Genomic DNA, 27,143 nt, shown 5'->3' with positions numbered 1-27,143 from the left:
GGCCATTCTTTTTTTCTAGCTTCAGCTGGGCCTTTGTAGGACTTGCCACAAAAGCTTGATCTGCACATTAGAACAGGACTCAGCATGGCGGCTACAAGTTAATAAGTGCCCAAATTATGAAAACTGCCTTGTTACTCAACTATACTGGTTTGGGAATACCAGTGTTTGAACCAGCCTTACAAATACAAACCAACACATGCTTTGGCTCAATGAAGTTGTTCTTGATTTAGAAGGTAAATATCACTTTGTTAATTCAGTGTATACACACACACACACACACACACACACACACAAAATGAGTAAAATCATAATGCCACATTCCCCAGCCAGAACAGATAACAGGGTTTGTGTGTCCATTTTACATTATTATTATTATTATTATTATTATTATTATTTATTAAAAAGTCTATTTTGATTCTGACGGTGTCCCTGTCACAGGAGAGTAGGCACAGAACAATTACATCATAGGGTCCTCCTTTCTGAGAAGGAAAGAAAGAAAAGGATGGTTTACGGTGCCAGGCATCCTTCCATAGATTCTCACTTAACCTATTCTTTTAAAGATTTTATGTATTATTTTAGAGAGAGAGTGAGTGGGGAGAGTAGTAGAAGGGGAGGTAGAGGGAAAGGGAAAGAATCTCAAACAGAAAATGAGGCCAGGGCTCGATCCATGACCCAGAGATCATGACCTGAGTGGAAATCAAGAGTTGAACCTTCGACCAACTAAGCCACCCAGGTGCCCCTTGTTTAATCTAAATAGCCTGTAAGGAATTACGTCCATCTTTATAGGTGAAGACACTCAGGCTTGAAGAGATTAAGTAACTTGGACCTCTATACATGCAACATTGGCTCTAAACCAGGTCTGACTGCCTCCAAGGTCTGTGTTCTTTTTCATAACGGTTGTGCCTAGGAGACCATCAAGGACTGACAGGAGACAGTATATAATGAAATACGAGATTAAATATAATCAAGTGCTAGGACGGAGGGGTATAAGCCTCAAGTGCTCCTGCTGTTCAGTGGGGCAGGCAAGAAATGAATGTTTACTTTTATCATTAGAGAAGAGCTCAAGGAAGAAGGAGGAGGATTTGAAATCCTTGCAGGATTGCCAGGATTGCAGGATAAAATATCCTTTTTAATAAAGAGTTAGCTCATATTTGTGACATAGTGTTATATTTTTAAAGAAGTCAAAGGTACTGCCAGTTCTTCTGGACTTTGCCCCCTGACTGTCTTCTGCCCACTTTCCTTCTTGTCCTGGGCCCACCAGGGCTGATGCTGTGCTCTCTCTGCTTGCAGTACATATTGGGTACAACTCCAACTCTCTGTGCCCCAAGGGAGTTCCACAGCACTCTGTATCATTAGTGTCTAGAAGAGTGTCTAGCACCAATATGGTACCCAATAAGCATTTCCTAAATGAATGGAAAGAAAAAAAAGGGGAGAAGGATAGATCAGTCAAGATAAATTTCTAGGCACAAATGTCAAATGGAGTCCCTGACTGCTTGCCAGGTCTGCTGTGTTTCCTTAGTTCTCTCTCCACTGGATTCTACAAGGCAAACCTCTACTTGCTTCAAATCTCAGCGTCTCTCAACAGATGGCTCTGCCTCTGCAAGACATCTGACAGGAACATATTAACTTCCCACATTACACACCTGACCTCAGAACCCAATCCTCCTGCATTCAGAGGAACCTTCTGTCTTGTATATTTTCCCTCTCCCTAACGAGTGGATCCTTCCTGTGAGCTTTTAAACATGTTCAGTTGACTTCTATTACAAACTAACAAAGAACAACTTCCCCAACAGTGCTTTGTAAGGTCAACAGTTTCTTCCATGTTTCTATATACAATGGCCATTTTCCATTCTCCCTCTTGATCGTCTCATCAACATTTGACCCTCTCTGCTTCTTGAAATACTGTTTTGTTTGGTTTTTGGAACACTGCATTCCTCTGACTTTCCTCCTGTCTCTCTAACAGCTCCTTTGACATCTTTTTCCTGCCCCATCTTCCTCTCTACCTGGTCCTTAAATGTCCTCATTGCTCAGTGGTACACCCTCTTCTCTTCTCGTCTGTTCTCTTTAAGTACCCTCTCCATATGCAGCTTCACATTCTACCTATATTCAGAAGCTCACAAATAATCTATTTCCAGCCCAGATCTTTCCTCTGAGCACCAGATTTGTATATTCAATTGTTCACTTGAATTCTCTACTTGGATACATTAAGGCATTTTGAACTCACATGTCTAAAATTACACTCATGCTCTTTCCTTTCAGAACTGGTGTTTTCTTAGTGTTCTTTCTCAGTGAATGCCACTACCATCTACCCAGCTGTACAAGTTAGAAACCAAGCATTTTTTTCCAAAGTTCATTCCCTGTTGGCTCCCATATCCATTTTAATAGGAAGTTCTGTTAATTTTGCCTCACAAGTACCTCTCAAATAAATCCCTTTCTGTCTGTCTCTTCCACCATTTTGGTGCAAGGCACTACCTGTCGTCTCTTTTCAGGACCGCTGAATCCGCCCTAGAGCCACGCTTGCCTTCCTTCAATGTGTTCTTCACATTGCAGCAAGAGCAATCTTTTAAAAATTTTTTTTAGAAGATTATTTATTTATTCATTTTACAGAGAGAGAGAGACAGAGAGAGATTGAGAATGCATACAAGTAGGGGGAGTGACAGGCAGAGGGAGAAGCAGGCTCCCCACTGAGCAGGGAGCCCAATGTGGGGCTTGATGCCATTACCCTGAGATCATGACCCAGGCCAAAAGCAGACTCTTCCCAACTGAGCCACCCAGGCGCCCCAAGAGCAATTAAAAAAAAAAAAGAAAAGAAATGTAATTATGTTACATAGACTCCCCCATATACTCCTGCCATAAACAAAACAAAACAACTCTTCAAGGCTTCCCACGGATCTTAGAATCAAGTCAAAACACATAGCTGCTCTACAAAGACCACTCTCCAGGCTCCTCTCATATCATAGACCATAATGAGGGAAGAAGACAAAAAAAAAAAAAAAAAATGAGGCCATAGAAGTGGCATAAGCCAAGGGATCTGAAAGTTTTAAGAAAGTAGAAAGTGTCATCAGTGTTTTGGATTCTATACATTGTAAATGACTTACTGACTTGGCAGTAATGAGATGATTTTTGATAGTCTCTTAGAGAAACAGGGTAGGCAGAAGCTGGTTTCCAGGGTAGATTGGGAGGTAAAGTCATGGAGCAGAGGAACTGACTTTGTTTTTACAGTTTGGTTTTGAGGGAAAATGGAGAAAAAAGATAGTCTCCCACTTGGGCTTCCCATGACACTTGGTGCTGTTGACTGCTCCTTTCTTCAAAGTAGAAATGTTGGGTTGTTAGATAGAGAAAAAGAAAGATACTTTGAGGATGAGAGCCTTGAGAAAGATGGAGCCATATCCGTTAATGGATCAAGGTCCTAGAGAGGTGGAAGCAGTGGAATCAAGGACTTGGATAGACAGTGAGCCTGGACCCACTTGGTTGTTCAGAGCATATTCATTAAGAACTGTTACGTCTTCTTAAATACTGATGCCTCTCTTGTTATATGCCTCTCTTCTTTATCCCTGATAAATTTCTTTGGTCTTAAGTTTGCTCTGTCTGAAATTCATATAGCTGCTCTTGTTTTGTTTTGGTTAGGGGTAGCATGGTGTATTTTTCTTCATCTGTTTACATTACTTTACAAGTGTCTTTATACTTAAGTAGGTTTCTTGGAGACAACATGTATTTGGGTCTCATTTTTTTGAACCACTCTGAAAATCCCTGTCTTTTACTTAGTATTTTTAGATTGCTGACATTTCTGTTTATTTGTTCATTTATTTTTTTTAGTAATCTTTACACCCAACGTGGGGCTTGAGCTCCTGATCCCAAGATAAAGAGTTGCATGCTCTTCTGACTGAGACAGCCAGATGTCCCATGATCACTGACATTTAAAGTGTTTGTTGATACAGTTGGATTAATATCTCCACATTTGTTACTGTTTTCTATTTATTGCCCATTTTCTTTGTTTCTATTTTTGGCTTCCAATCTTTTTATGCCTTCATTGTTTTAACTGAGCTTTAAATCATTTAATTGAGATTTTAAATGATTCTATTTTCTCTCCTTTCTTAGAATATCAATTATTCTTCTTTTTAGACTTTTTAGTGGCTGCCCTAGAGTTTGCAATATACATTTAAAAGAACCCAAGTCAACTTTCAAATAAGTGGACAGTGAGAATGGCTTATAATAACAAAATATTCTTAATTCTTCCTGCCATGCCTTGTATCATTGCTGTATTCATTTCACTTACACATAAGCATGCATAATTGAACACATCATTGCTATTATTATTTTGAACAAACTATTATCTGTTAGATCAACTGAGAATTAAAAAAATAAAACTTTTCATTTTACCTTCATTTATTCATTCTCTAATATTTTTCCTTTCTTTATTATGTAGATGCCAATTCCTAATCTAACTCACTTCCTTTCCCTTTAGAGAATTTCTTTTAACATTTCTTGCAAGGCAGGTCTATTGGCAACAAACTCCCTCAAATTTTGTTTGAGGAAGTGTTTTGCTCTTTCACTTTTGAAACATAATTTTGTAGGATACAGAATTCCAGGTTTAAACATTTTTTTTCCCTTTATACACTAAGTATTTTACTCTACTCTCTTTCTTTCTTGCATATTTTCTGAGAAGTTGAATGTCTTTCTTATCTTTGCTTCTCTATAAGTAAGGCGTATTTTTTCTCATGCTTTTTTCAAGACTTTTCTTTATCTTTTTTTTTGCAGTTTGAATATATTTATATATTTCATCTTTTGTAATTGTCTCATGGTTCTTGAATGTTCTGGGTTTTTGTTTGTTTGTTTTTGTTTTCTGTCTTCTATCTCTGTACCTTTTGGTTTTGGAAGTTTTTATTGTCATATCCTCAAGTTCAGATTTTCTTCCTTAGCCACGTCCAGCTTACTAATGAGCCTATCAAAGGCATTTTTCATTTCTGTTATAGTGTTTTTGATCTCTGGCATTTCTTTTTGGCATTTCTTAGGATTTCCATCTCTCTGCTTACATTACCTTGTATATTATTCATTCTTGTATGTTGTCTGCTTTTTCCACTTAAGCTCAACATGATTCATCATACTTTTTAGAAAAAATCCTGTTCTGACAAGTCCAGTAACCTGCCATTTATTATTCTTGTTCTCATGCTTTTCAAATGTGTTTCTGTCTTCTAGTATGCCTTGTAATTTTTTGTTGAAAGGTGGACATGATGTACTACATAAAAGAAACTGAAATATATAAACTTTTAGTAATGTAGTGGTAAGGTGAGGGGGCAAAGGAAACATTCTGTGAAATACAGAGAGACCTATGATTAGGTCTTAGTCTTTTGGTGAGCCCCTGGACTATGAACTTCACCAGTGTATCTTAGGTTTTCCCCCCTTTTAGGTGGGACAGGATAGTTAGGGGGTGGGGGCCAGAGTTAGGTATTTTTGTTCTCCCAGGTAGGGTAGGTTCTGATAAAATCCCAGCAAGTTAGGTTCTAATAAAATAGTTTCTTCTGGGAGCAGGACTTATTAAGAACAGAGGGCTCTGATGTATTTCAAAATGGTTCCTTTCCCCCCTTTCCCCCTTGCCAGAAGCACTAAATGATTTTTCTTTGCTATTCACGCTGAGGACCTGATAGAGCTCCTGGAGATAAAACTCACGAAAGTGTGGGGACCCCTATGATTGGCTCCCCCTGGGGTTTTTAACTTTTATACCTGCCCACACTGAGCCTCCCATAATTTGTCAATTACAGTTAGGTTTTCCTACACTGGCATTGGTCCTGGTGAGGTTCTTGCTTATGGGTTTCTACTCTTTTGATTTTTTTTTTTTTTTTTGACTCTGCCTGTCTGTCTCTCCAATTTCTGGTACAGTGGTTTGCCTTGTGACCTCACGAGTCTCTGAGAGATCTAAGAACTGTTGAGTTTTCAGTCTATTCAGCTTTTTATGTGTTAGGAAACATGGATTATGATTATGTTCCTACATGCCAGAATGAAAAGCAGAAGTGCTCAATTAGCATTCCTTTAGCTAAGGACATAGGGGCCTTTGTCAAACACAGAAAGGCAGTGATGTCTGAAAAGTTCAGTCCAACCTGGGTTTGGGGGCGGGGAAAGAAGGGTTTACATTTATGGAGCATTTGTTCTGTACAAGGTCCCCTACCCTGTGTTCCTCTCCCAACAGTACTTCCAAGTGAGGTTATCACCACCATTTTCTAGAAGAGGAAACCCAGGCTCAGAAGAGTTATTAGCATGAGTTAACAAGTTATCAAAAATTACATATTCAGAAGAAGAACTGAAGACATTTTATGGGCTTTTAAAAGTGGACTGTTATTGGGGATATGCTGCATGTCAGGCTGTGTGGCAGGCATAGAGGACAACTAGAAGAGAACACAATCCCTTCAATGCCAGAGAATATTACAACATAGGGTGTCCTGGGCTCCCCGAGAAGGTGAACTGAACATGTAACAAGAGAAAGGCTTCCTTGAGAAGAAGCATGGCCTTGATGGTGCATGAGTGTGGTTATCTGGGATAGGCATGATATGGTTGGGGAAGCTTCCACACGGAGAAAAGGGACCGTGTAAATCACAATCCACTTGGGGGAATTGAAGATGCCTTAATGTAGCTGGAGCGCAAAAAGTGTTTAAGAAGCAGGATCCCATGACTGGCTTTGTTTTTCAACAATACCATTATGAGGGGTGAGGAGGCTGGGGCAGGGAGACTGGTTAGGAGACTATCTCTGTGATCCCAGGGAGGAAGGCTAAGGGAACCAACCAGGGCTGTGGCAGTGGCACCAGAGTGAAAGGACCGATTTCTGTACAGGAGAACTGACTGGCTTCTTGACCAAACTGATGTAGGGTGGGGGAGAAAGGAAGGAGACTATGAAGACATCCTGTCTCTGGCTTGAGCAGCTGGCAGGCTGAAGGTATCATTAACAGAAATAGGGAAAACAGAAGGACAAGCAGATTTTGTGGGGGAGGATGGGGATTTTGGGTCTGGATGTGTTGAGTTTGAGAGGCACATGGGAAATCCAAGCAGTGCTGTTTAGCAGGCAGACATACGCAATGGGAACTCACCTGGGTGCCCTGAGTGGAGTAGATCGTGGCTGTGGTTGAGCTTTTTAAAGGAGAACATGTTCAGTGAGGACTAAAGGGGCCACAGATGCCAGGAAACATTCACATTTAAAGAAGGGACCAGCAGAGAGCAGTTCAGCAAGGACACCAAGAACTAGTAGATTGACAAGTAGGAGGAGCGCCGAGAGAGTGAACACAGAACAGGGCAAGAGATACGTGGCTGAGGCTGACTCAGTGCTCACCAAATTCATCCCTGCATTCCTGGATGTCTAAGCAAGCTCCTTTTGCCAGCCTCGCTGTATGTGGGGAGGGCCAGGGACTGCGGCTGCCTACCAAATTCATAAGGACATAACATGTAATTAAGAGCAGGTCCATCTTCCAAAAGATCCATGATCCCTTGCCTTCCAGAGGCTTCATATAGAGGAGCCTCTGGAAGGCAAGTGCTCAGATTTGGAGTTTTATTTGTTACTACAGCAGACCCCAGCCTGTCTGTGCTGGTCCTGGCTCTGGAGTCAGATGGCTGTGTCTGAATTCTGTCTTTACCTCTTGCCAGCGGTGTAGCTTTGAATAAACTGCTTAATTTCTCTGTATCTCAGTTTCCTTATTGGAAAGGACTATAATAATAATATATTATTATATGACAACATAATAACTATATAATTATAATGATAAAATAATCATATAAAAATATAAAATAATTATATTTTTATATATTATATGAAATATATAAATAAAATTTATACCACAAATATAATAAAAATATAAATCAATAAAATTTATATTATAAATAAAATAATTATATTTTATATAATATAATAAAATGATATGATAATAGAATAAATGACAAGATATATTTTCATAAACTATAACACTATTATAATAATATCTATTTCCTATAATTGAGGATAGAATGAGGTAATGAATGTGCAGTATTTAGCACAGAATAAATAATTTAGAGAGGCGAGAGTCTAAGGGAAAGGAGAATGTCAGGGACGGGAGGCTGGGAGGATGGTTTACAACTGGGGTCAGCAAACGACGGCCCGCAGGTCACACCCACCACACTGCCCGTTTGGGTACAGCCTTTCGGTTTAAAATGGGTTTTATGTTTTTAAATAGTTGAGATAAATCCCATGAGAGCGATGTGGGTTTCAACTTTCAGTACAATACATAAAGCGTTACTGGCACCCAACCGTACGCCTCTGTTTCCACAGGGTTATGGCTTGCCTTTGCTCAACAATCCCTACTGGGACCTACGGCTCACACAGCCTAAGGTATTTACCACACAGCACTTTATGGTAAAAGTTTGGGGAATAAAATGCAGCAGAGGTCCAGAAAGATAACTGAGAAGTGCCGACTGGAACTGGCAATAGATCATCAGCGACCCGGATAGAGGCTTTACTGTGAATGGTAAAAGGAGAAAGTAGATTTTGGTGCCAAGCTGATCAAAGTCTGTCTCCTCACTCCCCAGCTCACAGGCTGGGCTGTCTTGGGAGGCGTCTTAACTTCCGTGAGCTTCTGTGTCCTCTGCTATAAACTGGGGATACATGGAGCTACCTTCTTGAGTTTTTGGAAGGATTAGCAGTAATGCACATAAACCATAACACACAGTGTTTGGCTTATAACGGGTGCTTGAGACATGCAAGCTCTTGCCTTTTTTTAACTCTGCTGTCACCAAAATTGCTGTTCCTTTATAGGTAATGCCTTTTGACTTTTGATATTTTATTTTTATCTTCAGTGTTCTAAGTTTCACATTATATGCCAAGTTCCCGCCAGGTCATCCCTCTTCAATGAGGCCATCCTATTTAATACTATCCCAACCCCAGCACTCCTAATCCTCTTACCTTATTCTACTTTTCCTTTTCTCGTTGGACTCACCACTTCTGACCTTGAGAGAATTTACTTATTTATCATGTTGATGGTTTAGTATCTGTCTTCTCCACTAGAATGTAAGCGGTTCTTGCCTATTTTTTACAATTACACATTTCAAGTACCTACACAGTATCTGGCATACCGTCGGGGATCAATTAGTATTTGTTAAATGACTCAATGAAAAAAAGAATAGGGAAGAGTTTTGTTTTCGTTGTTTTTATCCTGCTCAGAACCGGATGTGCTCCTTTAACCTGGGGACTTGTGTTGTTTCTCATCTCCGCATAATTCTCAACTATTATCTGTTAAAATAAAAAAATAAATCAAAGAATAAATAAAAGGGAGCCTCTGCTCCATCCCTCCTCTATTTCCTCCTGGAGCTCTTTCTCGAATATGTTGGCCCAATCAATCTATCCTCAGTGACTCCTGAATTGTTTCTTACATTTGACAACTGTTTAGCTTTCTGGTTTATTCTAAGGCGATTTCCTCAGTTCTGTCATTTAGTTTCTTCAGCTGTGTCTAGTCTGCTATTCCACCTGTTAATGGAATTTTTATTTCAATGACAGTACTTTTTGTGCCCAGAATTTCTATTTCTTTCATTTTCCTTCTTGCCTCTTCCTTCCCATTCTTTTCTGTACTTGTTTCATGGTTTATCTTCCTTTTATCTTCTTGAATAGTTTAAGTATTTCTATATTGGAATTTCTTTCAGACTTTCTTGTTTGCTCTAGTTCTTGGGGTGTGAAACCTTCCATTTTTTGAATCAGCTGGTTATCTGGTAATGGTTCATGTCTTTATGCAGCCTGTAATTTTGGATCATGAGCTGCCCTTCAGTAGTGATGTTTGGAATTTGCCTCTGCTAGGGTCTTGGGAATGAGCAACTGAAAAGGCTCCTAAAATCTATCACTGAGTGGCCTGTCCTTGGAGGCTGTTAGGAGGCAGTATGGCACAGATGTGAGGAAATGTGCCCTAAGTTCACTTCCCCACTGTGAAACTATTTTTAACTGTGGGCAAATTATTCTTTGAGTCTTTATTTTCTTATCTATAAAATAAAGATAATAATTCCTATTTCCTAGAGCTGTTGTAAGGGATTAGTGAGAGAATAAAACTAAGGAACTTGGCACAATGTTCGGTATGTATTAAGGGTTAATAAATGCTAAAAACAGAAATACACAGTACTATTATATCACTTGTCAATATTTTCTCTTTGCTATTTAATATAAAAGAAAGAACTTAAAGCTCATGAAAATGGCTTCTCTCCTTTTTTTAAAAAAAGATTTTATTACTTATTTGAGAGAGAGAGAGAGTGAGTGAGAGAGTGTGCATGTGAGAGAGCACCAGCGGGGTAGAGAGGCAGAGGGAGAGGGAGAAGCAGACTCCTCAAACTGAGCACATAACCCTACATGGGACCATCCCAGGACCCAAGATCATGACCTGAGCTGAAGGCAGATGCTTAACTGACTGAGCCACCAAGATGTCCCTTGAAAATAGCTTCTGAATATGAATATGAATGCATAGCCAGCCATTACATTTGGATATTGGTTAGATCTATCTGCTATATTCGTGGCATATATACATTGTAGATGGGGGGGGAAACCCTCATGTTCACTCAACTTTCAGCCATCACAGAGGAGCACTGATGAGCAGTAGAAGGAAGTTTCAGACATTACCCTCTTTTTAAACAAAAAGCCTAATTAGAGAGTTAGATCATTTTCCAACTATTTTGGATTATTAAAATACAGCAGGAGGGAGAGTTCTTCTGCTGAGAGGGAAATGACCCAGATAAATTTCTCTGGTTTTATTAAAATAGAAAACATATTTGACTTCTTGGCTGTGTTGTTGTTGGTCATTAGTCCTTTTTCAAAGGTTAGAAATAGAAAAGCAGAATCCAGAGCCTGTAGCTAGTACTCAGCAAATACTGTTAGTTCCTGATTGGAAAGGGATTGAGAGAGACAAGCAAATTCTTGCATTAGAGAACCTCACATAACCTCACTTCCTTCTCATGTAACTCAAACCACAAACCTTTCCTTAATGAATTGCTGTTTTGAAACTATGGGGAAGGAGTAGGAGGCTGAAGCTGTAGGTTAGTATGATTTATCATGGAACATGCTGTTACCTGTAAACACCTCAAAAATGATTTATAATTCTAATTTTCATAAAACACAAAGTTTAAAATTAAAAACATTTCAATAGAGAGATATTTTTAGACTTTAGTTACCTGATCTTCATAGTCAGAGCCTGTATCAATGGTCTCTCCAGTGTCCAACATCATTGAAGGATCAAGGTCACTCGAACCTAAGATCAAAGAAAAGATGACCTGATGAAGGCTGTCTGTGCATATTTCTATAGAAAACTATCTCCCACTAGGTTTCCATATCTTCTTATGGTTACATTAAATTCACAAACATTTTTAGACTCTTCTCCTCTGTTGGGCACCATGTTTGGGCTCCTAGATAGAAAATATAGATATTCTAGACACTGTTTCCTGCCTTAAGGAGAAGACAGTCTTGTGGAGGAGACTGATTTGTCAACAGTAAGGTTCAGAAACCAAAATAAAGAGCTTCTAAGTTGGGGCACCTGGGTGGCTCAGTGGCTTAAGCCTCTGCCTTCAGCTTAGGTCATGATCTCAGGGTCCTGGAATCGAGTCCCGCATCAGACTCTCTGCTCAGCAGAGAGCCTGCTTCCCTGCTCTCTCTCTCTCTCTCTCTCTCTCTCTCTTTGCCTGTCTCTCTGGCTACTTGTGATCTTTATCTGTCAAATAATTAAACAAAATCTTAAAAAAAAAAAAAGAGCTTCTAATTCCAACTAGAAGTAGAGGTGCTGATGGAAGTAAGAACTAATCACAAGGAGTAAATCTATGAGCCTGAATTTTGAGGGTGAGTAAGGATGGTCCAGCAGGAGTGGATTAGGGGTGTGTAGCAGTAAAGGAGATAGAGAGAACACCATGAGCAAATTGTGGAGTAGGAGAAGAGCAAGGAAGTTCCAGAAATAAGTGGGGCTGAGTTTGCTCCTTCCATGAAAACCTGACAGGTTTTTCCTCCAGGCTTTGGGTCACCTTAGTCTCTGACGATGAGAAACATCAGGTTAACTGAAGTTATTAATAGGGAGTTTCCCCCATCCTAGATACTACAGGTTACATTAATTTGCTTACCCACTAATCCTCATGGCTCAAACTCAAACTGGTAATTTTCATAATGGGGCTCCTGAAGCGCAACTGATTTATCACCCTCTTTAATGACTCTTCCCCCCCAGGAAATACATATCACCTAACTAGCCGGAAAGACAGAATTCAGTGCTGCCCATAAAATGCTGTGTGTCCTTGTGAAGAAACAAACCACTCCACATTTCACTGTAGACCTGTCCTTGCAAATAGTTCTTGGTCAGAAGACACATTGACTGATGTTTAATGAACATTCAAAACATCAAGCATCTCACATGGCTTTTCAGATAGAGAGCTCTCCCAGAGAGGCCGCTTTCATCCTTTCTTCCAAAGAGAGTTTCAAGGTTTGTCCCCACACAGTCTTTTCTCATCTCTTCTGTTATTTTTTTTTTTTCCACTCCTGATTACCCCCACAGTTTATCAAATCAACTAAGGACTTGCCCATTGTCATACTGTCTAAGCAGTAACAACCTTGTTTTTGTGTATCTTTACCTTTTCTTAAAAGGACAATTAGATTTTTCAGAGTGGAGGGGTGCCTGGGTGACTCAGTTGGCTAAGCCACTGCCTTCTGCTCAGGTGTCCCAGGGATCGAGTCCTGCATTGGGCTCCCACCTCAGCGGGGAGTCTGCTCCTCCCTCTGACTTTCTCCCTTCTCATGCTCTCTCTCACTCTCTCTCTCAAATAAATAAATAAAATCTTTTTTTTTTTCTTTAAAAAAAAAAAGATTTTTCAGAACAAAGATACTTGACCCATTAAGAATTTTGGAAAAGTAAGTAACTGTGGAGTTGCCATAGGTGTGCAGAGCACAGCTGTGGGTGATTCCATCACATCACATCTGCTGTGAGAACAGCCCTTGCCAAGTCCATTGCTAATAAGGTGGTTGCCAGAAAGGAGTGGGCAAGACAACGCACCACACGCTATTAACAAAGTGAGACTAGAGGGGTCATATGGGAACTTAAATTTTATATATAATTTTACAAAGTAATGCCATTGTATGTAATTTTTCTTTGTGCTTTTGCTCTTTTAAATAAGATATTTTATAAGGTGTATCTGAGAGCGAAAATATTTGATTGTCTTGATGCCCATTTTGGATCAGTTTGCACTTATATACTGTGGGGTATTCAAGATGTCAGAAGTAAACGTGCATTTTTCCATTATAGGATCATGGAAGTCTTAGGACCAGTATTTCATAGAATACCACCCTCTCATTTTAGAAAAGAAGAAGATGAGCTTTGCAGAAGTCAAATAACTTGGGCTAGGTCCTACAGAAAGTGAGATCAAAGACAGAAGTCATAGCTCCCAATGTATCCTGCCTACTCCGAAGTTTCGGCAGGGACAATCCAAACAGCTTTACGAATATGATCGCTCAACACGGTCTGGGACGGGACGTGGTGGAGCCTGCTGTCTCTTCCACATTCTCAGAAAATGAGTAACAGTGGATGGGTGGTAATGAAGCATGTCACCAGGTGGCTGTGAACATGGGAGAACCAGAAGTGGAATCAAGGAGTGCCACTCCAGTCTGGGACAACTGATGCTCCTTTCTGGGTGGCTGATATAGACAGCATCACTGTCTATATCAATAAAAGCTTTTATTGTTTCCATAATTTGGATATTACCCACTGTGGACTCATAGGAGTAGTGATAGGTACTTGGAGTCAAACGATACCCTCGTCTCAGGGGTATTTGGAGTGATTCATGCGGAACGAGCAATGTGATCAGAACACAAAGGCTTATTAAACGTACAGCCTCTTTTAGTTCCCGTGTCCTACTTATTTTATTTAATTAGAAACTGTTCTTTCAGTTGTTTTAAAAAAGTACAAATTTTGAAGAGCTCTTAAACAACCCGGTTAACAGATAATTACACGTTAATATTTAAACTGGAACAAGAATGTTAGAAAACTATCTCCAGCGATGGTTGAATGAAATCTTTGTTTAAGGGGGGAAAAAATCCTTTTTTAAAAAGAACTTGTGCTTACAGAGAAGAGATTGGCTTTCCTAACAAAACGCTTTTAGCAGAAATTTTATTGTATCATTAAGGGATGGAATTTCTTGACACATTGTTGCTCCTGGCAACAGTACTAATAAATCATAGGAAGCACTAGACAATGGCTGTCATTATCAGCTCAGATAGTGACTGAATAGCTTTCATGTTCTTTTAGCATTGGTTGCTGGGTTTGCTGAAAATGGGACCTTTAATAATAGTCTAAGGTTTGACATACAGAAGAAGGAGGTAAATGTAGATATATGTACACATTTTCGCCTTCTTTCATTGAACCATTTAATGCATAAAACACCTGCAATGATCTCGTAACTCAAAAGGGACAGCAAAATTAGGGCATTTTGTGAAAGTGATAGTACAGCTTTCACTTCCCTCTATTTTGAATTTCTCGACTTCTTTCAGATTTCAAAATATTCTTTCTGTAGATACAGAGCTGAAATAGAATCCCGCAGGGAGCACACAGCGTCACCCATTTCAGATGCAGGATCATCTTCGGAAAGATTATTTTCAGGTTGTCTCCCTAAATTTAAGTGGGAAGATGATACAAATTGGCCTCAGAGGTACTGGAAAGCTAACCATATTGCCTTCTGGGACAATGTCAGACTTTTCTCCTTCTCGTGGATCTTTAATATGAAGTTTAAGGAAGGTACTCCTCCCACTTTGAGTCCCAAATCAAGGGGCACTCCTGCAAGGCAGAGCTTCTTGGGCAGCGAAGGGGACCTGTAGATAAAGCCCCTCTAACACATCATTGGTGCCCCCCACCCGCCAGCCCCAAGGCAGGCTCTCCCTTGTCCTGTCTCTTCGGCTCCACTGCAAGCAACTTTAGGTGGCGTTGTATTTCATCTAAATTTAATTTAGAACTCTAAATTTAAGAACAAAACTTAGAAATTCTATGCATTTGATACATACATACATACTGGGTGACTGAAAAAAGAATAAAAGGACATAGACATTCTGCTTTTGCAGTTCTTGATCTTCTCCATTCCACAAACCTGAAATTCTATGTGCCTCAGGCATCAGGCACGCAGAGCCCCGCTCTTATTCCAACAGGCATGGAAATTGTTACTGAATTTTGCATTAGAATTCCTTTGAAGAGCATTGCATTTCTTTGAAAAAATATCTGGAAGGTATTTGGGACTAGAAGGTGAGCTCCTCAAGGGATCTGGAGTTGGAACTGTTTGGGGCAAGCCGGCAGGAGTGATTTTCCAGTTACTCCATGACAGGGGAGGGGGAGGAAGGAAAAGAGAGAGGTCAAAGAGACCGGAAGAGAGGAGGAGAGGTTATGAGTCCACATACTCAGACAAGTGGCTCAGCTGAGGTGACCAGCTGGGTGAAAGGGAGCTTCTGTGGTGTTTCCAATGAGATTCACACTGCGTATCAAACACACACACACACACACACACACACACACACACACACACATTCCATCTTCATAAAGTCTTGCACTCTAATAAAGGAAATAGATTTTTAACAAACAGTCCTATACCGGATTATATGATCACAAGTGTGATAAACACCCTGAAGGAAAGTAAGGAAACCATGCTGGCGTCTAATCTAGTCTGGGAGGGAGGCTAAGAAAGCCTCCTTAGGAAAATCACGTTTAAACTAAGATACAAAATAGGATCTCGCCGGCTGAAGGAGGGTCTGGGCGTGAGAGAGTAGAGAGGATGCACGCAGGGGCAGGGAAACCAAGTAACTCGTGCAAATGGCCAGAGACAAGAAAGTGCCTGAGACATTCTTGGAGCTGGAGGAAGCCGGTTGGGGTTTCGGGGGTAGGGGGAGGCGATGCTGGGGCAGGAGAAGGACCACTGCAGCAAAGCTAAGGGTATTTCTGTCATGCTAAGGACACTGGGGCTCAGCCTGCAGGGAAGTCATTGAAGGTTTTGCTTTGTTTCGTTTTGTTGGGGAGGCAGGGTAGTCAGAGCTGCATTGGACGAGGAGCCCATGACAGCAACAGGATTCCGAATGAATGGGAGAGGCTAGGTATGAGGTAAGAGACCAGGGATGAGGTCAAAGGCTGGCAAAGCCCTGACAAGTGCAGTGGGGATAAAGAACAGGGACTGTACTCCCAAGGTGTTCCGGAGGAATAACGACTGGCATGGGCCGTGAGGATAAGGACATTTTTACCTGGCTCCCTTAAGAGAGAAAAACTGCATGACCTCACTGATAGGGTGGGGTCTAAAAACAAATTCACTGAAGCAGAGAGTAGAGCAATGGTTATCAAGGCATGGGGGTGGGGGAAACCGGAAGATGTTGGCCAAAGGATACAAAGTTGCATTACGTGGGATGAGTAAATCTTAGGGATGTAATGTATAGCCTGATGACTATAGTTAATAACATTGTCTTAAGCACTGGAAATTTGGGGCACTTGGGTGGCTCAGTCATTAAGCAGCTGCCTTCAGCTCAGGTCATTATCCCAGGGTCCTGGGATCAAGCCCCGCGTTGGGCTCCCTGCTTGGCAGGAAGCCTCTTCTCCCTCTGCCCACTCCCCCTGCTTGTATTCCCTCTTTCTCTGTCAAATAAATAAATAAAATCCCCCCCCCCAAAAGTACCAGAAATTTGCTAAGAGAATATATTTCTGGTGCTCTCATTAAATACAGAAAAATGGTGACTAGATGAAGAGAAGATATACTACTTAGCTTAACTGTAGGAGTCATTTCGTTATGTATATGCATGCCAGATCATCACGATCAAATTTTTCTTAAAGATTATTTATTTATTTATTTGACAGAGATCACAAGTAGGCAGAGAGGCAAGCAGAGAGAGAGGAGGAAGCAGGCTCTCAGGACCCTGAGATCATGACCTGAGCCGAAGGTAGAGGCTTAACCCACTGAGCCACCCACAGACGCCCCCATGCTCAGTTTTTATTTAAAAAATTTAAAAGAGGAATGGAAAGCCATGAGGTGATGTGGGAGCTGTGGGGTGGCTGAGATTCTGCAGAAAGGGACCAGATAGAAGGGAAAAGTTGAGGGACAAAACCTGGGTGCTGGCAATTCACAGAGCAGGGGCCACCAACCTGGCTTGTTTGACTGGGTGAGTCAGCAGCATTTACAAGCCTGAGGATTTCACCTACAGATGCAGGCTCTGTTTTCTGTTGAAACAGAGAAAGATCCAGCAACCATTGGCCCGTTCCTTAATGGCAACCATAGCATGGGGCTTCCAAGAGGCTGCCTCCTGTAGGGGCAGCACCGCGTGTTTCTGGTTTACCACAGCCCCCCGCGCCCCCTTCCTCAACCAAGGGCTGTTATAGATAGACCAGGCTTATTTTAAGGCTGGGGCAGGACTCCGCTTTCAGGCTTCTGAGGCGTGGAGGGGAGCTCGTGGGAGCTGAGACTGTGAGCCGACTCCGCTGTTCAAAAGTCTGGAGGTATAGAGAAGAAAGACGAGGTCCCCGGAAACCTCCGCTAAGGGGCAGGTGCGGAGCACACTGAGGATACCGCACCTGTCCGCACGCAGTTTGCCCATGAGCACCGAGGCTAGCGCTGCTGCGTGGCTACAGGATAAGGCCGCCTTGGAGAAATGCCATTAGAGAGCAATGAAGTAGAGGGTCAAGTGTTCTAAAGAAGGCAGCTTTAAGGATATAGAGAAAAAGGAACCCTCCCACTGTCGGTGGGAATGCAAAGGGCCGCAGCCACTGTGGAAAACAGCATGGAGGTTCCTCAAAGAATTGAAAATAGAGCTACCCTATCATCCAGTAATTCGTCTACTGAGTACCCAAAGAATACAAAAACACTGGGCGCCTGGGTGGCTCAGTCGTTGAGCGTCTGCCTTCGGCTCAGGTCATGATCCCAGGATCCTGGATCCAGCCCCACTTCGGCTCCCTGCTTGGCGGGAAGCTTGCTTCTCCCTCTCTTACTCCCCCTGCTTGTGTTCGTTCTCTCTCTGTCAAATAAATGAATGGGATCTTCAAAAAAAAAAAAAAAAAGTCTGTTTAAAATAAAAAAGATGTGGGATATATGTACAATGGAATATATACAGCCATAAAAAGGGAATAAAATCTTGCCATTTGCAGCAACATGGATGGATCTAGAGGGTGTAATGCTGACTGAAATGCGTCGCTTAGAGAAAGACAAATACCATATGATTTCACTCACATGTGGAATTTAAGAAAGAAAACAAATGAACAAAGGAAAGAAAGAGAGACAAATCAAGAAACAGACCCTTAACCGCAGAGAACAAACTGAAGGTGACTCGACAGGAGGTGGGCGGGGGATGGGGAAAGAGGTGAAGGGGATTAAGAATATACTTACCATGGTGAGCACTGAGTCACGTATGGAATTACTGAACCCCTTTATTGTACACTGATACTAATATCACACTGTATATGTTAACTATACTGGAATTAACATTTTAAAAAATTAGAAAAAAATACAAGGGCTAGCTTAAATCAGCACCTCTACTCCACTGTGTGGGCAAACTGAGGACACCTAACAATTAGATATTTGTTGGTAGATGTCTAAGTAAATGTTCTAAATAAAGGATTGACCTACAAAGCCCAGGTGTTATAGCATCTTCCAGAGCAGCAGGACTCTGGTTTATATGATCGTACAAGCTTCTCAGTATTCCTTCTTTCCCAGCTGTAGGCCATCTTATTGTAACTATCACTGGACAACCAGGCAGGTGAGTGTACATTATTATCTGTTCTCGGTGGGGCTGCCCAGAAAGACTACATCCTTGCCTTTCTCTTTATTCTGCCTTTCTTTGAAGCTACTCTTAGGGTGCTTCAAATCAAATATGGTTGAACATTTTAAGTGTTTAATCTTTTTCCTTACAGCCCAGAACTCTTTTGGTCCTTACCCACTGACGCCATTACTGAGAAGAAAGGTCAGGACAGGGATGAAGGTGTGAGAGTCAACTGCATGCAGCTGGTAGTTGAGATCATGAGGAACAATGAGTTGAACAGAGTCAGATAGTCAAAGAGAGTGAGAAAAGGGTCAAGGACAGAACGGTGAGTACTGCCTACAGGAGGGAGTGTGATCGCCCCGCACTGTTACAACGTCCAACTTCTAGGTGTGAGCGCTTAGGAAGAGAAGGCACAGAGCCAACACGGGAGCTGTGGGCTGGGATAGGAGTTGCTCTCCGACAGGGGAGGCTTTTCCCAAGGGGGCGTGGCAGACACTAGTACATTTAAGGAGTCCTGGAGGAACTGTAACTTTTAATTGTTGCACAAAGAATGGGCTAGATTCGGTTTTTTCAATTATAGTAACAGACGTCCTATGTTACACTGGGACTAATTTACATGTGCAGTGACTGGAGGAAAAACATTAACTATGTGGTGCCTGGGTGGCTCAGTGGGTTAAAGCCTCTGCCTTCAGCTCGGGTCATGATCCCAGAGTCCTGGGATCGAGCCCCACATTGAGCTCTCTGCTCAGCAGGGAGCCTGCTTCCTCCTCTCTCTCTCTGCCTGCCTCTCTGCCTACTTGTGATACCTGTCTGTCAAATAAAAAATAAATAAATAAAATAAAAACCCATTAACTATAAGGGCCAGATGGAGAGTCCTTCTTTTCTATTTTGTTTTGTACCTTTATTTTTAAACCAGAAAGTATAAAGCTCTGAGGATAGCGTCATCCTTAAAGCCTCACAGCAGATTGCTGTGCTCCGATATTACTACAAAGCTCCAGACACTTGGCAGGTGGTCAGGCCATACGGTGGCCTGAAGGACACAGTGACTTACCTGCCGCAGCTTCTTTGTTTGGAAATAACTTGCTGTCAACTGCCATGCTGATGTCATAGAACACCTCATCCTCGTCTCGGTCAGCGTCAAACTGGGCACAGTCGGGACAGACAAGTTGGGAACAAGAGAAGACATCAATTAGTTCATTCCCAAATAGAATGGACAGGCATCACAACACTGTGTCTCTAATGAAGCAGGTCAACAGGAACTGAATTAAAGCCCTTGAGTCATAAGCAGACGCTCAGAGAGTTTTTCGGCTGAGACCGAGACGGAGAAGGGTATTGGGAACAAGTGTACAGTCACTCACTTATGCTTAAGAAAAATGTGTAGAGTTTTCTTAATATGTAAAGTAAGTGTTGGAAAAAATGATAATTGAAATTGACCTTGTGCTTCCTAGCTCTTAGGGTTTTTATTTTTAATGAAAAGAACCATGAAAATATGGGGGAAAAGAAAGGGAGACATTTTCCAGTGTACTGCTAAAGAATGAAATAGCCCTTAAACCAAGTTTTAGTTACTATTCTAGATGCTATAGATACTATACAATAGATGCAGTCCGTAGACACTACAGACTTAGATGTAATAAAAATTACAGATATAAACATTAAACCATTCTTTAAAATTTACAAAAATTTAAATATTTAAAAATGTGGTTTTATTTATGAGTCCTCTATGTCCCGAGTTGGGCAGTGTCTTTTTAAATACATGCATATCTCTTTAGTCTTTAAAAACTAAAGCTTTGCTGAATTATAATCAACATACTATAAGTATTTAAAGCGTACAAATTGGTAAGTTTTGACATCTATGTCTGTATACCTGTGAAATCACCGTAAAAATAAAAACAGCAAACATAACTATCACCCTGAAAAGTGTCCTTGTGTCCTTTGGAAGTGAATTCCTTCCTCTTGCCCCCCTACCTGGTAATCATTGATCCTACATTTCTCTAACTATAGATTATTTTGCATCCTCTAGAATTTCATGTAAAAGGATTTACACAGCATGCAATCTTTTTTGTCTGCATTCGTTCACTCAGTCCAGTTATTCTGAGATTCATCAATATCATATCCGTCATTTGGCCCTTTTCATTGCTGAATAGTATTTTACTATATGGATACACTGTTAATCTCATCCTGGGTATCTTTCAGCTCGGACATGATAGTTTTCATCTCTAGATGCTTGACTTGCATCTTTAAAAAAATCTATATCTCTAAGGTTTTGAATATCTGAAATACAATTATAACTTTTAAAAAAGATTTTATTTATTTATTTGACAGAGGGAGATCACAAGTAGGCAGAGAGGCAGGCAGAGACAGGGGGAAGCAGACTCCCTGCTGAGCAGAGAGACCGATGCTGGGCTCCATCCCAGGACCCTGACATCAGGACCTGAGCAGAAGACAGGGGCTTAACCCACTGAGCCACCCAGGCACCCCTACAATTATAACTTTTAACATCCGTGGCTAGTTCTAACATCTGGTGTTTCTTTGCATGTTTGGTAGTTTTTATTGGATTCCACACATCGTCGTTTTGACTGTGTTGGGTGTTAGATATTTTTGTATTCCTATAAATATTCTTGAGCTTTGTTCTGGAATGCAGTTTAGTTACTTAGAAACAACTTGATCCTTTCAGATTTTGGTTTTAAGACTTGTTGGGCTGACCAAAAAATTGCTGATATACAAATTCAGTAAAGTTGCAGGATACAACAGCAACGTGCAGAAGTCTGTTGCATTTGTATACACCAATAATGAAGCCGCAGAAAGAGAATCAAGGAACTGACCCCATTTACAATGCATCAAGAGCCATGAGATACCTGGGAATAAACCTAACCAAAGAGGTAAAAGATCTGTACTCTGAAAACTGTAAAACACTGAGGAAAGCAATTAAAGACCCAAAGAAATGGAAAAACATTCCATGCTCGTGGATTGGAAGAACAAATATTGTTAAAATGTCCATATTACCTAAAGCAATCTACACATTTAATGCAATGCCTATCAAAATATCAGCATTTTCACAGCTAGAACAAGCCTAAAATTTGTATGGAATCACAAAAGACCCTGAACAGACAAAGCAAGCTTGAAAAAACGAAGCAATGCTGGAGGCATCACAATGCTGGCCTCCAAGCTGTATTACAAAGCTTTTCTGATCAAGACAGTATGGGAGTGGCACAAAAACAGACATGTAGATCAATGAAACAGAATAGGAAACCCAGAAGTGAACCCACGACTAGACGGGCAATTAATCTTCAGCAAAGTAGGAAAGGATATCTAATGGAACAAAAACAGCATCTTCAAAAATGGTGTTGGGAAACTGGATAGCGACATGCAAAAGAATGAAACGGGACCACTTTCTTATACCATATACAAAAATAAATTCAAAATGGATAAAAGACATAAATGTGAAACAGGAAACCATCAAAATACTGGAGGACAACACAGGCAGTAACCTCTTTGACATCAACTGTAGCAACTTCTTACTAGATATGTTTCTTGAGGCAAAGAAAAAAAAAAAGCCAAATTAAACTATTGGGACTTCATCCAAATAAAAAGCTTCTGCACAGCAAAGGAAGCAATCAACAAAACTAAAAGGCAACCTACAGAATGACAAGATATATTTGCAAATGACATAGCTGATAAAGGATTAGTACCCAAAATGTATAAAGAACTTATCAAACTCAATACCCAAAAAACAAATAATCCAGTTAAGAAATGGGCAGAAGACATGAATAGACATTTTCCCAAAGACTTATCAAAGCCATCCAGATGGCTAACAGACACACTAAAATATGCTCATCATCACTCACCATCAGGGAAGTAGAAATCAGACTACAATGAGATACTACGTCACACCAGTCAGGATGGCTAAAATCAACACCACAGGAAACAACAGGTATTGGTGAGGACGTGGAGAAAGGGGAACCCTCTTATACTGTTCCTGGGAATGCAAACTGGTACAGCCACTCTGGAGAATGGTATGGGCATTCCTCAAAAAGTTAAAAATAGAGCTACCATATGACCCAGCAATTGCACTACTAGGTATTCGCCTGAAGGATACGAATATACTGATTTGAAGGGGTACATGCACTCCAGTGTTTATGGCAGCATTATCAACAATAGCCAAATTAGAGAAAGGCCCAAATGTCCATCGACAGATGAATGGATAAGGAAGACGTGGTATTGGGGTGCCTGGGGGGCTCAGTCAGTTAAGAGTCTGCCTTCAGTTCAGGTCACCATCCTAGGGTCTTGGGATCAAGCTCTGCATTGGGCTTCCTGCTCAGTGGGGAGTCTGCCTCTACTCCTCTTCCTGTTTGTGCTCTCAAATAAATAAATAAAATCTTAGAAAAAAAGATGTGATATATATATATATATATATATATATAATATATAATATATTTCTGTGTGTATGTATTATTCAGCCAAGAAAAGGATGAAATATTGCAATGTGCAACAATGTGGCTGAGGCCAGAGTGCATTAGGCTAAGTGAACTAAGTCAGACAGAGGAAGACAAGTACCATATGATTTCACACATCTGTGGAATTTAAGGAACACAAAACAAATGAACATTGAGGGGGAAGAAAGGAAGGCAAACGAAGAAACAGACTCAACTATAGAGAACAAACTGAAGGTTACCAGAGTGGAGGTGGGTGGTGGGTGGTGGCTGAGGGAGGGATGAAACAGGTGACGGAGATTAAGGAGAGCGCTTGTGAAGAGCACCAGGTGATGTATATGAGTGATGGATTGCTAAATTCTACACCTGAAACTAGTGCTGCATTGTATTTTAACTAACTGGCATTTAAATAAAAATTTGGGGAAAAAAAAAAAAAGATTTACTGGGCAGGACCAGAACAGCATTTAGTGCACAGCCAATTATTCCCCTCTGTTCGGGCAAGATTCTCCCAAGTACTCTACCTAGTACCTTGTGAATTAAGAGGTTCTCCAGTCCACTTGGCAGAAAAAGGCACTATTCCAAGCCTGATGTAGCACCAGCTAATCCTTTTGGGTGGTTTTCTCTCAGTTTCAGTAGTTCACTCATAGACATGCACTGCTTAACACCTGGCTGGATACGGGAAGGGAACCCTCGGCAGATCTCCGGAGTGCTTTCTCGGCGTTGCTCACATCTCTGGTACTCTGTCCTCTGACCTCCAGTCACCTTGGTCTCTTGGACTCACCGCTCTGTCTGCGCAGTTTCCACAAGGCTTCCTTCTTCCTGCTCTGTCCCTGGGAAACTCGCCAGCAGTAAGTGCAATCCTCAGGCACACTGCATTTCTTTCCTTTCTCTCAAGGAATCACTTCAGTGATTGATAAAAGGTATCTTCAAAAATTTTTTTTAAATATTTTTTTCTTTTTCTTTTGTCTGTTTCACATGGGAGGGAAAACCCAGTCTCTTTTATTCCACCTTGGTCAGAAGTCTCAATTCTTTAGCTTTTAATCTTAACTATTGTCTTGAAGATGTTTACAAAGATTTAAGTGATTTACTCCTTTATATTTTTTTACTGAAGCATATCATCATTCTTAGCAAGGGAAATTTTGGAAGCCTAAATTAGAAAGTAATTTCCTTATCTCCTCTTACAGTTAAAACACAGCTGAATGGCGTTTCAAAGTGCTCTCACCAGGTCACACCAGCCCATGAGAAAGGTGACGCAGATGGTTTTCCTTCTAGATATTTCTGAGGAAATATCTAGTTAGAGATATTATGACTTTCTTAAGTCAAACAGCTAGTAAGCAGAGCTAGGACTTGATTTCAGGATGACTGACACTTTCCATCCTACAGATACCATCACAGTAGGACAAATATAGCCTTCTGCTCAAATGAGTGTTAACACATCCTTTTTATCTCAAAGCAAGATAAGAGAAGCAGCTGGTGGTTAGAGCAGATAGAAGGAGACAATGAAGACACATTGAGTGCCATCTTGATGCACTGTTCCTTATATGCATGCATGTTATTTCTTTCAAAATATTTCTTAGCTGTCATCAGTAAGGAGTAACGTATTAAAGAGGGATTTTGTTTTTATTTTTTTCTTGGACTTTTGAGCTATGAGTGGCAGCACTGTTATTTTATAAATAAAAGGGCATAAGTTTATATTTTAGCTTGGGATCTCTAGAAAACAGAACGTAAGGCAAAACATAGGTTAACACTTTACTGGAGTGTGTGTGTGTGTGTGTGTGTGTGTGTGTGTGTAATCCCAGGGCAGTAAGTGTGAGGAAAAAAGAGAAGGCAAAGGAAAAAGGAAAGCAAATGTAAGGTAGTACATTCCTGGACTGGCCGTAGCTTCACAAGGAAGTAGAGCTGGTGCTTGGTCTCTAGAAAGGCTAAATGGACCCTCTACATCTCAGAAGAGTCTGACAGGAGGGGGGGACAGGAGATGTATTTATATGTTGTTTCCTTTTTGTTTCCTGTCTTTCTTTTTATTTTTTGAGAGAGAGCGAGAGAGCATGTGTTGGGGGAGAGAGGGTGCTGGAGGGGGAGGGAGGGGGCAGGGGCAGAGGGAGAGGAAGGAGTGGGGGAGGGGAAAATGTGTGTGTGGGGGTGGGGGGTAGAAGCAGACTCCCTGCTGAGCAGACCCTGGGATCATGCTCTGAGCTGAAGGCAGTCCCTTAACTGACTGAGCCACCCAGGTGCTCCTGGTTTCCTGCCTTTCACAGGTCCAAGTTTTGCCTCTGAGGAGTTAAGCACCCTCTAATTCTTGGTTGTGCTGGCTAGCCACTGGGGCAGGCACTGCGAAGCCTTCCTGGCCCCCCACTCCTCTGCACCCCCATGGGGAGCCGCACAACATCTGAATCTAAAGTGCTAGGCCAGAGCCTCTGTAGGTCTGGTCTGGTTGGGGCTGGGTGCCGTCTCTGTAGAGACCGCCACCATGGTGGGGATGATGAAGCCCCACCTTCTATGCTGAAGTGGAGGCTGGGCTGTCAGCAATGCTGGCCATACAGTGGTGGGCAGGGCTCTCCGTTCAATAAGCTCCTGAGGCCTGGCACACAAGCGAGTCAGGGGAGGCTTTGGACTGGGCTCAGACAGCTTAAAACTCCTCTGGAGCTTGGTTTGAATTTCTGCTTCCCCTTGTAGCAGCTGTCTGGCTTTGAGCAACTTATTTCTCCTGTTCTTAACACCCACACAGCGGGATTGCTGCAAAGCCTAAGGAGATGGTGTGTATTTAACACACAGCACAGAGCCTAGCGTAAAGTGCAGTGCTTCTTTTTTCTCTCTTTGTGACGACCTGAGTTTGAGGGAGTGTATCTTACAGATCTTTGATTGCTTCTGTACTTTAGAGACACACACACACACACACACACACACACTTTTTTTTTTTTTTTTTTTTTAAAGCTTGGGGATTATGGAATAATGAATACAAGAGACTTTGAGAATTTCCAGGAGATATTCTATCTTCTGACTGACTTGAACAAAGCTATGTTTAGTTCTAGCACAGACAAAAGTACCTGATTGTCCAAGCCAAAAGGCAAACTGCAATAGGTGAAACACCATTCAGAGAAACATTCAACAGGTGTTAGCTGAGTAACTACTACATGCTGGGTAGATTTCAATTCCTAAGCGTTTAGATGATGAACGTGACCTATTAGAAGGGAAAATGACACCCACATAGCCCAATTTAGCCCTGGATTGAGCAAATGCTGCTGAGGCCCGTTTACTTCTGCATCAGGATCACTGCAGAGAACCCGGACAATATCCCACTTGTACAACTCCAGGATAGCCTGGGGCTCGTCTCTCCATGCTCTTAGCAGATAATGTGGCACACAGACCTTGGAGAGCACTGTGATTAGGTAATAACAGAACAATTGCCACTTTAGTGGCTAAGAGTTTTACAAAATGGTAACATTCAGTGTTGGAGAGGTTGTGTGTATGGTAAGAGGAGAACTGACTCTTTAATCATCATTTTATTTTCTTGCTTTTGCACAGATCATATACACCAATGGTTCTCAACCGGAAGAAATTCTGTCCCCGTCTTCCTCCCCCACCCCAACATTAGGCAATGTTGGGAGACATTTTTGGTTGTCGCAACAGGCAGGGGAGACATTGCTGGCCATAAAGACTGAGGAATAAATCCTACGGTGCACGGTTCAGCCCCCTCACACCAGAGAACTATCCAGTCAGCTTCACCGAGACAGCCTCAGCTTTCGGGTTTGCAAACTCGAAACTCATGTCGTGTTTTGAAACACAGGTTGTGATGATTTCTTTTTCTCTTTCTTTCTTTCTTTCTTTCTTTCTTTCTTTCTTTCTTTCTCCGTCTCTCTCTCTTTCTTTCTTTCTCTTTTTTCCTTTTTAAGGAAAAAGGTTTTGAACTGCTAGTACCTGGGCTGCTAATTTCAAAATGCAACGCGAAGCAGAAATGGTGATGCTGTAGGGGCACGGTGGCCAGAGGGAGATGGAAG

General features: G+C 41.4%; 1 protein-coding gene across 2 annotated transcripts in view; it reads right to left on the bottom strand.

Moving 5' to 3' along the window:
- The window catches only part of AK5 (adenylate kinase 5), a 240,395-nt gene that overhangs the window by 90,636 nt on the left and 122,616 nt on the right, over positions 1-27,143 (bottom strand). For both annotated transcript variants that reach the window (XM_059375168.1, XM_059375169.1), the window contains exons 7-8: positions 19,770-19,860; positions 11,155-11,231 (exon numbers count right to left, since the gene is read on the bottom strand). In XM_059375168.1, the coding sequence (XP_059231151.1) occupies positions 11,155-11,231; positions 19,770-19,860 (168 nt within the window). The remainder of the gene's footprint in view (positions 1-11,154; positions 11,232-19,769; positions 19,861-27,143) is intronic.

Source organism: Mustela nigripes, chromosome 14 (assembly GCF_022355385.1).
Source record: "Mustela nigripes isolate SB6536 chromosome 14, MUSNIG.SB6536, whole genome shotgun sequence".
In the NCBI taxonomy this organism is placed as follows: Eukaryota; Metazoa; Chordata; class Mammalia; order Carnivora; family Mustelidae; genus Mustela; species Mustela nigripes.
This window is presented reverse-complemented; position numbering and strand designations above follow the sequence as displayed.